The sequence below is a fragment of the Anolis carolinensis genome, chromosome 5, assembly GCF_035594765.1.
Source record: "Anolis carolinensis isolate JA03-04 chromosome 5, rAnoCar3.1.pri, whole genome shotgun sequence".
NCBI classification, from domain to species: domain Eukaryota; kingdom Metazoa; phylum Chordata; class Lepidosauria; order Squamata; family Dactyloidae; genus Anolis; species Anolis carolinensis.
The window spans coordinates 58230196-58242645 of record NC_085845.1 but is presented as its reverse complement, the minus strand read 5'-3'; the positions used below and the strand labels follow the sequence as shown (position 1 = coordinate 58242645).

Below are 12450 nucleotides of genomic sequence, written 5' to 3'. Positions count from 1 at the left end.
GGAATTAGATCAATGTCATTCTGTAATAGCCAACATGGGTCTTATAATGGGAGAAGGATGGGCATGGATAAATAAACTGTAAATGTACAAAACCCTAGAAAGTGAAATGATTTTCTTTAAGTGACACTATCAAAATCATAGAATAGTAGAGTTGGAAGACACCTCATGGGCCATCCAGTCCAACCCCCTGCCAAGAAGCAGGAAATCACATTCAAAGCACCCCCGACAGGTGGCCATCCAGCCTCTGCTTAAAAGCCTCCAAAGAAGGAGCCTCCACCACAGTCTGGGGGGGAGAGTTTCACTGCTGAACAGCTCTCACAGTGAGGAAGTTCTTTCTGATGTTCAGGTGGAATCTCCTTTCCTGTAGTTTGAAGCCGTTGTTCCGCGTCCTAGTCTGCAGGGAAGCAGAAAACAATCTTGCTCCCTCCTCCCTATGACTTTCCCCCACATATTTATACATGGCTATCATGTTTCCCCTCAGCCTTCTCTTCTGCAGGCTAAACATGCCCAGTTCTTTAAGCCGTTCCTCATAGGGCTTGTTCTCCAGACCCTTGATCATTTTAGTTGCCCTCCTCTGAACGCTTTCCAGCTTGTCAACATCTCCCTTCAATTGCGGTGCCCAGAATTGGACACAGTAATCCAGGTGTGGTCTGAATGTTACATTATGTTTTTGAAGCATAAACAACCCTAGCATATAAATGTTAACTGAATTTGAGATGATCAGGTAATTAGTTTTCACAGCTTTGTTCTTTCCCCTCTCCATCCACTTAATTCTCATCCATAAAATACATTAATTTCTTGTCTTTGCATGAGGAAGCTAGGAGCTTCATTATGGTTTGTCACACTAAACCAAATAATAATTAATAAAAACCATAGTTTGGTTGGAAACTCCTAAATGGCAGACCATGATCTTGTTTGGCTGGCAAATTAAAATAAATCTAACCATCAACAAACCATTTGATTTTTTTAAAGTGTCATACCAAAAGGACTCTTTAACCAAAGTTGAGTATGTTTCTTGAATGTTCCTTGGCCTGGATCTTTTGACCCAAATCGGGATTTTAATATTATTGTCTATATTGACTTTTATGACTGTTTTAAATCATGTTGAAGTTTTACTGCTCAGTTTAATGTTTTATCTGATTTGTGCTGTCGTGTCTGGCATGGCCCCATGTAAGCCGCCCCGAGTCCCTCCGGGGAGATGGGGCGGGATATAAGAATAAAATTATTATTATTATTATTGAATTCACTCATGGCTAATTTCAATAGTTACAAAAAAACCCACAAAGCTCTCTCTTTGCTAGGTGTTCCAATATAATGAAAGGCAAAAATATGTCAGATAACTTCTAGCAGTCAAATGAGAAAAGATCAAAGATATAAAATTCAGGTTCTGAGACTATATACCCAGGAATAAGTCACAATGAACTCAATTGTACTACTGGCTTCTCTCAATATACAAGACAGAAAATTAACTTCTGTCAGCAATGGAAAAGAATTAGAAAAGTATGTTTCAGTTCCAATCTAAGAAGAACATCTTGACCTAGCCAAGACCCAATTCACAGGGTGTGCTTTTTTCTTCCTTGTTGTTTAATGAAGCCTAAATAGAAGCTATATGACCCAAACATATCAGCAACTCTTTTTGTTACAGAGCTTGTCCTAACAGTTCATGGTCTAGGAGAAGATTGTGGATGCATTCACTTCAACCATGCTCAACAAGAGTAGATTTATAAAATTAGAAATTATTAAATTAGAAAATTAGATTTATTAAATTAGAAAATAGAAAGGTATAGAAATCTATATATATAAAAGAGTGATGGCATCACGGCGATGCACAAAACAACAAATCTACAGGCCCCCCAAACTCGAAAATTGGCAACGCAATCCATCATCCCCGCCTCCAGTAAGATACAACAAAATTAACACATAAAACACCATCACAACACCAAAAAATGCCAAAACTATGTACGCATGCGCAAAAACACCATGCTTCGAACCTTTATGGCGCTCGTGCGCGCACACACACACAACTGTCAACCCCTCCCTCACCCTCTCTCGCGACCTCCACTGCCGCCATCTTTGAAAAAATAACATCACTACAGATCCAGACGCCATTTTCTCAAAAAACCCCACAACTTACGCTCAGGCGCGCTCCCGTTTTCCCGCCAAACACACCATTCGCCAGAATAACCTCAGTAAAGATACATTTCCGCGCACACATCTTCCCTCCCTAACGGCTCTTTCTGTCCTCCACAAGTCAGCAAGACAGACAACACCAGCCAAACCATCCACCCTCCCCATCTCTACAAAAATTTTCCCCTCTATACCTTTCACCCACCCCAGAAACATCCAAACCAGGGAGAACTATTTCCAAAAGAACCACAGCATAAAAGAAACCCGCCTCCACCGAACGGCCTTTTCCTTTTCTTCCCACCCTCCACGGACTTTCAACTATTCCTCCCACCACCCCCATCCACCTCAACAACCTCCTCGCAAGGTAGGTAACTACTACACTGACGGTAACGGGACTATGCAGACTCAGCATCAGCTATGCGCCTCCATTTCCTCCCTCCTCCCCCCCGCCGGCCAAAGACTCCGCAAAGCCTCCAAGCGGCCACTGGACTTCCCCTCCTTCCTTTCTGCCCTTCCCCAGCAGCCAAGGAGGCTGCAGCGGCTCCAGACCCCGCCCCCTCCACAGCCTCACACCTGCCGGACCCATACCCTACCATATATGTGGGCGAAATGTCAGGAGAGATTGCTTCCACAACATGGCCATACACCTTCCCTCTCTCTCTCTCTCTCTCTCTCTCTCTATCTATATATATATATGTGTGTGTGTGTGTGTATGTAGAAACCATTTTCAAAACATTCTCCCACCCATCCCACCTCCTGCCCAGGTTTACCTCTTCCCTATGCCTCTCTTGGCAATAAACAAAGAATTTAAAAAATTTCAGTCAGGTTCCCCCATATTCCTCCCAACCTCTCCATAGCCCTGCCATATATGTGGGCGAAATGTCAGGAGAGATTGCTTCCACAACATGGCCATACACCTTCCCTCTCTCTCTCTCTCTCTCTCTCTCTCTCTATATATATATATATATATATATATATATAAGGCTTGAGCGATCCATGAAAAAATTGATTCTAAACTCGTTTCAAAAGTAGGGGGCGCCAGCGTTTCGTTTCTGATGTCATTTCCGAATTTTGCCCCCCAAAAAATTTGAAATTAACGAAAATTCGTTAGTTTCAAAAGTAATTCGTTAATGGCGGACGCGCATGCGCAGTGGCCAAAAAAAACAGCACGAGGGGAGATTTTACAGGTCTCTCCCGCCCTCATTTTTTGAGTGATCTTCTTCAAACTTGGTACAGTGGTAGAACACATTTAACACTGATAGCTCACCAAAATTTGGAACGTTTCCCTTATCCTCTGATTTTTGGCGAATTTTCATAGCTTTTATAATAAACCATTTTTTAATAATTGCAGAAATCTGTTCCTGGTTTGAAAGTCTTATTTCCTGTTAAATTGGGTTGTCTTTACTGTGAAAGTCATTGTTCTACTTCAGAAACTTTGTTTTTGTGGCTGAAACTTTGTTAAATTGGTGTGTGTGTGATATATACTGTATATATATATATATAGTCCCTGCATATGTGTGTGTGTGTGTGTGTGTGTGTGTATAGGTAAAGGTAAAGGTATCCCTTGACGTTAAGTTCAGTCATGTCTGACACTGGGGGTTGGTGCTCATCTCCATTTCTAAGCCCAAGAGCCAGTGTTGTCCATAGACACCTCCAAGGTCATGTGGCCGGCATGACTACATGGAGTGCCATTACCTTCCCGCCAGAGCGGTACCTATTGATTTACTCACATTGGCATGTTTTCAAGCTGCTAGGTTGGCAGAAGCTGGAGCTAACAGTGGGCACTCACTCTGCTCCCGGGATTTGAACCTGGGACCTCTCGGTCTGCAAGTTCAGCAGCTCAGTGCTTTAACACACTTCGCCATCGGGGCTCATGTATATATAATATACATACACATACACACAATGTGGAGAATATGTGGAAAGGTAGATAGATAAGTTGGGAGCCACAGCGAAGGCACCTTCCTGGGAGCAAGGTCTAATAATAATAATAATAATAATAATAAATCCCTTACAATATCCAAGATGGCTCACTGCTACAGAATCTTGGGAGCTTTAGTTTGGTATGGTACCATTATTGGCAGAGAAAGCTAAGCTGTAGGAGTTGAAATCCAATCATTTATCCTCCCTATAGAATCAATTTTATATGCATTTTTAGCTACAGAAAAGCTAAAATCAGGACAGTAAAAGAACAACACCCAGAAAATGGGAATTCCAGACAGGAAACAATCAGGGCCAGCTAATACCTCCCAACAAAGGATTCCCCCAGGTAGGAAGCAGCCAGGCTTTGAAGCTGCAAGGCTATTCAATGCTAATCAAGGTGACCAATTGCAACATTCACACTTACCTCCCACAGACAAGAGTTCTTTCTCCCGCCCTGGACCTTCCACAGATATAAACCCCACTTGCCTAGCTTCGCACAGACGTCAAAACCTCTGAGTATGTCTGCCACAGATGTGGGTGAAACGTCAGGAGAGAATGCTTCTGGCATATGGCCATAGAGCCCGGAAAACTCATAGCAACCCAGCCAGTAGGCTGTTGCTGAACAACCTATGAACTTTTAGCATTAAAGGAAAAAATGCCCAAGATTTTATCACTTAATACTGTTGGCATGTCTGGAGAAGAATAGAATGCTTCTATACCAGGCAAGGGCAAACTTTGCCCATGTCTGGAGTTAGGAATTGTAGGAGTTGAAATCCAAAACAATTTGACAGAAAACTGGGAGTTGTAGTTTGGCATGGTACTGGCTCTCTTCTGCAGGGAAGGCTAGGGACTTTGTAAAACTACAGCTCACATGACATGGCACTGAATCTGTTGCAATTGAGCTGGTGCCAGAATCCTTTCCGGGAGATCTCCTCAGTGGCGATATCTCTTAAAGGGATATCCTCTGGCTCTAAGGATTCCGTTTAGGAAGGCAAGCCAGTGGTTTTGGTATTCCCCTTTAAGCCTGGCTGAAGAAGCAAAACCAAACGGAGGCTCCTGGGCGAGGCAGGGCGAGGAGAAGGCCAAGCGCAGGCAGGCATGTCTCTTCTCTCTTCTCTTCGCTCCCTCCCTGCTTCGCAGAAGGCTTCTACTGAGCCGGTGTGGTCCCCGCGGGGGGGGGGGCGTCTCAATGGCATTTTTAAAATGCTAGCAGATCGATGGCCATGCCTCTCCCTCCCTCCCTCTTCCGCTCTGATTGGCTGAGAGGCATGCCAACATGGCTTTTCCTCTCAGAGGGGCTACAGCTACATCCGAAGACATCAGAAACAAACGAAAAAAATGTACTTTTATTATTCAAATTCGTAATATTTGTAAGGCAGTGAGCAGATGGTTCAATATCAATTCAAAAGTAATTATGAAACGAATTTTAAACGAATGTAACGAACTAACGAAAAATTTGCTCAAGCCTAATATATATGTGTGTGTATGTAGAAACCATTTTCAAAACATTCTCCCACCCATCCCACCCCCTGTCCAGGTTTACCTCTTCCCTATGCCTGTCTTGGCAATAAGATTGCTTCCACAACATGGCCATACACCTCCTCTCTCTATATATATATATACATATATCTATATCTATAAAAGAGTGATGGCATCAGGGCAGCGGACAAAACAACAAAACTACAGGCCCCCCTACCTCGAAATTTGACAACACAACCCATCATCCACGGCTCTAGGTTGACACAACAAAAAGAAAAGAAAAATAAAGTCCTAATTAGAAAGAGAGGAATAATTGTTTTTCTCCAATTGCTGCCAGTTTGAAGGCTAAGCTCCGCCCACTTGGTCTCCTAGCAACCTACTCAGCCCAGGGGACAGGCACAGTTAGGCCTCACTTAGGCCTCTTCCACAGATTATCAGATTTTAACTGGATTATATGGCACTGTAGACTCAAGGCCCTTCCATACAGCTATATAACCCATTTATAATCTTACTAGCTGTGCCCGGCCACACGTTGCTGTGGCTTAGTCTGGTGGTGTTGGTCAGTCTACATTAGGTTGTATTTATGCTGTGACCTCCACCCTTCTTTATGCTCACATTAGTAGTAGTATTTGAAGTCTGTTACCTTCTTCAATTTTTGTGTTGATTGATAATTGCTTGAGATCCCTGTTGTCTTTTGTTTGTTGTTAATCATGATGTCTGATTCTGCTGAGTGTGGTTTACATCTTATTGTGGTACAATAGTCTTTTTGTTTTGTTTTGCCTGTGTAGGTGTTTATTATTGTTGTTGTAGTGGTCATGAAGGCTGGATAAGTTAGATGCTACTGTATTGTTTTTTGGAGGCCCAGTGTAGCACTGGCTGGCCTCTCAGCCTCAGTGCCTGGCTGCTTCTTGCCTGTGATGGTGTAGATTCTTGTTGTTGTTGCCATTGTTATTATTGTAATTGTTTTTTTGGAGGCCAAGTGTGAATGTAGGGATTGGGGAGGTGGATGAGCACTGAATGGCCTTGTAGACTCAGTGCATGGCTGATTCTTGCCTGTGTAGGTGTTTATTATTAGTGGGTGAGTGGATGGATAGATGAGTGGATGGATAGAGTGGGTGCTCTCCTTGTTTCCTTTATTCCTATGCTGTTCCCTTTCTCTGTGTTGTCAAGTTTTGTATTTCTGGGGCATTTAGTTGTGTGCCAAATTTCGTATTTCTGGGGCGTTTAGTTGTGTTGTTATAGTCACGATGCTTTGTTGTGAGTTTTGTGCATCTGGATTGTGGTTTTGTGGTGTGGTTGTGTTGTTACAACCAGGAGGCAAGGCTTTTGCGTTGTGTTGTCAAGTTTTGTGTTTCTGGGGCATTTAGTTGTGTGCCAAGTTTCGTATTTCTGGGGTGTTTAGTTGTGTTGTTATAGTCACAATGCGTTGTTGTGAATTTTGTGGGTCCAGTGTGGTTTTGTGGTGTGATTGTGTTGTTACAACCGGGAGGCAAGGCTTTTGCGTTGTGTTGCCAAGTTTTGTATTTCTAGGGCATTTAGTTGTGTTGTTATAGTCATTATGTGTTGTTGTGAGTGTTGTGGGTCTGGATTGTGGTTTTGTGGTGTGGTTGTGTTGTTGTAACCGGGAGGCAAGGCTTTTGCATTGTGTTGCCAAGTTTCGTATTTCTGGGATGTTTAGTTTTGTTGTTATAGTCACTGCGCCCGCAACTTTATCCTTTTATATATATAGATATTATCTGCTTTGAACTGGACTATCTTGACTCCACACTGCCATATAATCCACTTCAGTGTGCATACTAAACATAAAGACAACCATACAACAGACATTCAGTACCACCACTACCTCAACAATTTCTCACCAACACCACCAGACAACGCCACAGCAACGCGTGGCCGGGCACAGCTAGTTGATATATAATTATTGCCAAAAGCAATAGAGGCAAAGTATTTCTACACATAGATCCACACCACTATTTACCTTTGGTCCGCTTTGAAAATCAACCACAGTCCTAAGTATAACCCTGAACTTTTCCATCTCTGCTCACTCAAAAGGACTTCAAAGGAGTTTAGTTTCACAAGGATAACTTGAGGCATTAGGCTGTCAGCCCCTGGTGAATTTCCAGGAAAGGAACACTTGTAACCAGGGGACACAAATACGGCACTTGTCTCTTCAACTTTAGAAAATAATTATAGCCAGTTCCCCACATCACATATTCAAAATGTTTCTTCCAAACATGTAAGAAGAATGAATGGAAGGCCATGCATGCAGCACTAAGTCATGATGTAGCATAATATGTAAATCAGCTCTTTGCCGCTTATTATAGTAATTTTTCATATAACACTGAAACTCATTCAAGTATTCTGGAATTTGTTAGCCACATCACCTCTATTAACTTATCTAAGAGGGTTTTGTGATCCTCCATGAATTTGCAAACTGGCTTAGATTTCTATAGCCGATTCTTTAAATATGCCAAAGAGGTATGCCTCGCTTGCTTGAATTAATTCATTTCACTCTAATTGTTCATGCTCAATAGTGCTGTGCTTTTGTATGGAATTGCTGTTCGTTTTGTGTAGTTTCATTCATGTCGTCTCATTTTCGTCTTTGGTTCCAGCTAACTAAAATGGGCCGCCTATACGACACAAATTTTCATCTGGCTAACAAAAAACACAAAACTTTTCGTGCCATTGCCGGCAGTGGGAGGGCTTCCAAGGCTTACCCCCCCCCCCTCAGTTTTTGGGTTAGAGGGGTGAAAATCGCCTCATACAGAGGGCATTTTGACCAGCTTTAGCCCACCAGTTTTTAAAACGTTTGGGTCTTCCCCAGAGTTCTATTGTTATCAATGATATTATTATTATTATCACCCATTGGCACACATCAGCTGTCATGGGGAGGCACTTCTCCCCCAGACTCAGCTTAGAGTCCCAGAGTAGATATCGTTATTAATATATATATTAATATTATTAGTAAGACCCATTGGCTAACAGCAGATGGCATGGGGAGGCACTCTTCCCCCAGACTCAGCTTAGAGTCCCAGAGTAGCTATCGTTATTAATATATAAATTAATATAATTAGTAAGACCCATTGGCTCACATCAAATGGAATGAGGAGGCACTCCTCCCCCAGACTCAGCTTAAAGTCCCAGAGTAGCTATCACTATATATATATATATATATATATATATATATATATATATATATATAAAAAATTATCATTACTATTATTATTAAGACCCATTGGCACACATCAGATGTAATGGGGAGGCACTCCTCCCAAACTCAGCTTAGGGTCCCAGAATAACTATCATTATTTATATTAATATTATTAACACCCGTTGGTACACATAGTTGTAAAGGGAAAGCAGCCCTCTGTCAGTACCTGCTTATTGTTACAAAGCCAAAATGAAAGTAAAACGAAAGCAAGCACAATGACTGTGCGGCTTTCATTTTCGTCACATCTCGTTTCCTACAAAAATGTCATCCATGAGAAAGATCTTATGTGTTTTAATTGCACTGTGAAAGTGCCCAACTCTAGCACATTCAGAACAATTCATAGGGAGGAGAAAAGCAAGTAGTATATTTTCCAGAAGGCTGATGGCCACCTGCTGACAGCATTGGTCCAACAGTATATGAAGTTAGGGAGAATAAGAATACTGTAATGAAAATGAAATATAACACTGAGACATTCTAGATGAAGAATGCCACCTATAAATGCACTCTATTAATGCACAGAATAGTGCAGTACTATCTGTTTTATAATAGCTGAGCATATCAAAATTAGGATGCAAATTTAATAATTATGTTTTTCTACAATATTTGGGGAAAGTCTACAGATGCAAAAATGACAATTTCACACATTTATATCTAAAGGTAAAATAACATCTAATAACACTTTCAAAATGCCAATTTTTCTTCAAACATACATACACATTTCCAAAAGTAACTAAGTTTATATAGTCTTTATTTTCATTTCAAGCATTGAATTCATTTGAAAAGCACGCCACATTGGATATTCAGGGTATGCAAGGAAAATCAGTTCACTACATCTAGCTATCATATGACCAGCACAATCATAATTTGTTTATATGGCTACCACAAACTATATTGGATTGGTTGAGAATCTATCAGGTATCCATTGAAAAACTATAGCAAAATGTACTGCAGGAAGCCCCGCAAAAATGAAGTTTTGGCAGTTTAATATACTTTTCCATGTTTTTATGATAGAATCAATTATGAAATGACATTTATAACCCAGGAACAAAAAATGTGTTACATAGTGTTATGGTTCTTCAGCTCTGCTATCAAAACTACAAGTATCACTTTTATAAACATGTTTTCTACAACTGGATATTAGACAAAACCATAGTGAGAATTCAGCACAAGGAATTGAGAAGGTGAATTGGAACACATGTTCCCAAATGCTAACTCGTGTTTTTGGCCACAATATCTGAACTGGGACAGTAATACTGCATTATGTTCCTGCTCTAAAATTTTTCTGCAATATCATATTTGCACATATTAATGCATTGTCTCCCATCATGTACAAAAAAGATAAAAATGATAGTTTACTCACTTACCTATGCATGCATCACCATCTAACAAATTATCATCTTCAGATGTCTGAAAATCCATTATGACACCTACTCCATCTAGAAGTTCTTCATCACTGCTTGCACTAGTTATACTGTTGTAGCTATTTCGATAATAACCTCTATGGAACAGCTGCTCAGACTCCATTTAGCTGCTGCTATAAGCTGAAAAAGGAAGGAAAAAAACCCCTCACAACTAGGAATAAGTGTACGAATACACAACTCAAATTAACAAGTGCGAGAAAGTTTATGTCATTAGAAGGATAACTGAGAATGTGCAAGTACCATGAGCACTAACACGGGGTTTACATTACTTTGATAGAAATAACATGCAACTTTTAAAAATAGTTATTGATTACATACAAAATAATTGAAATCACCTGTATGAATAAATGGAAGATACCAAAATAGCCAAACACAATAATATGGAATTATCACAACAGGCTTACATATTGTGGCATATAAATCCATTTTATTGAAATCAGAAATACCATGTGAGTAATTTTTATGATTAAGGCAGGGCATTAATATGTTTTCAGTCACATCATAATATCTTGAAGTTATGTGCTACACTACTCCATGAAATCAAGATACAGGTTGAGTATCCTTTACCTAAAATGCTAGGGACCAGAAGTGCTTTGGATTTTGAAATAGTGTATGTACATATTGAGTTATCTTGGAGATGGGACCCAAGTCCAAACATCAAATTGACTAATGCTTCATATACACATTATTACTAGTGCATTTGTATGGAATTGCTGGGTTTTTTTGTTTTGTTTCATTCATTTTGTCTCATTTTCGTATTTGTTCCCGTTTCTGAAAACAGAGCACCTATACGAATAGAATTTTCATCTCGCTTATGAAAAAAATGAAAGTTTCTGTGCCATTGGCGGCAATGGGAGAGGTTCCAAGGCTCCCCCCCCCCACTCAGATTTAGGGCTAGAGGCGTGAAAATCATCACACATGGAAGGCATATGGACCCCTTTTAGCCCACCAACTTTTAAAACATTTGGGTCTTCCCCCAATATCTAGCATTTTTTTTCCTTTTTATAAATAAAATCCCCTATAAAAGCATTCCCTTTTCCTCCCAGCTGGCCCGGCCCTCTTAATTTCTGCAGCAGCAGGAGGAGGGCCAGGGGAGCTGCCAGCCAGCCAAACGGGAAAGATGCTCAACACAAACACACAGATTTCACTTCTTAATAAAAAATATTACAACATCAAACAACTCCTTCAAAAGCTTTTTTGCCGATCCTTTTGGGGGGGGGGGGGTAAGAAACATTCCTAAAAGACAAGCCAAGTGGAGACACAGCAACAGAAACCCAACCCCTGGACCCAGCAGCAACAGCAATGGCTGCTTTAGGGGAAGTCCCCCCCTTATATACCTTCCTTGCCCAGCCCATTTCAGTGATTCCTTGGCCTCCAAATGGCCGAGGATCACCTCCTTCCCTCCTCCTTCTCTGATGCACGAGGAAGTGATTGCACGCATGGAGGCCATGTGGTCAGAAAACAAAAGCAAGCACAATGACCATGCGGCTTTCATTTTCATGTCACCTTACGTTTCGTACTAAAATGTTATCATTCATTTTGTGTAGACAAACGGTCGACATGAAACAAATGCACAAAAGAAATAAATGAAATAAATACCACGCACATCCCAAATTATTACACATACCCTAAAGGAAATTTTATTCAATACTGTAAATCATTTTTGTGCATGAAACTTAGTTTCTGTACACTGAAACATCCAAAAACAAAGGTGTCACTATTGTAACCACCTATGAGAATAATTGCGGATTTTGGAATATTTGCAGTTCCAAAATTCTGGATAAGACATGTTCAAACTGTACTAAAGAATTACAAATTGTGGCTAAAACAACTAACTTAATTATTAAATATTACTCAGCCAAATAACTGATTTACTTGAGAAGAGATTAAACTTGCCTAAACAATGTCATACAACTTTTCAAAACTAAAAGAACCACTAGGGAACCACTAGGGAAATCTGTCAAGTCTCTTGCATTCATAATACTTGAAATTACTACACAATATGAAGGAATGCACCAGTAAAATAGGAGTTTGAAGCATTTGTGGTCCAGTATTGGTGGAATAATGAAAATTTGAGCTTAACTTTCTCTCTGCCAATCAGTTCATGTTTACAAGTAAACGGATACACATGTACCATCAACAAAGTAGTTAGGAAGCCATTTTAACAAGTCTAAGCTACTGCCTTTCTGAGGAGATGGCATAAAGGTTTATTTTGCAGGGGAGAACTGGTAGGTACTAAAGAGGGCTAAGCAATCCACATTTATATTTTCTCAGTATATCAGCCAAGTT

At 40.5% G+C, this 12450-nt stretch overlaps 1 protein-coding gene across 2 annotated transcripts in view; it reads right to left on the bottom strand.

The window, feature by feature from the left end:
* Positions 1-12450, bottom strand: part of clcn3 (chloride voltage-gated channel 3) — a 76552-nt gene that overhangs the window by 58863 nt on the left and 5239 nt on the right. For both annotated transcript variants that reach the window (XM_003223709.4, XM_008115216.3), the window contains exon 2: positions 10105-10281. In XM_003223709.4, coding sequence (XP_003223757.1) covers positions 10105-10264 — 160 coding nt within the window. In that variant the 5' untranslated portion in view covers positions 10265-10281. The remainder of the gene's footprint in view (positions 1-10104; positions 10282-12450) is intronic.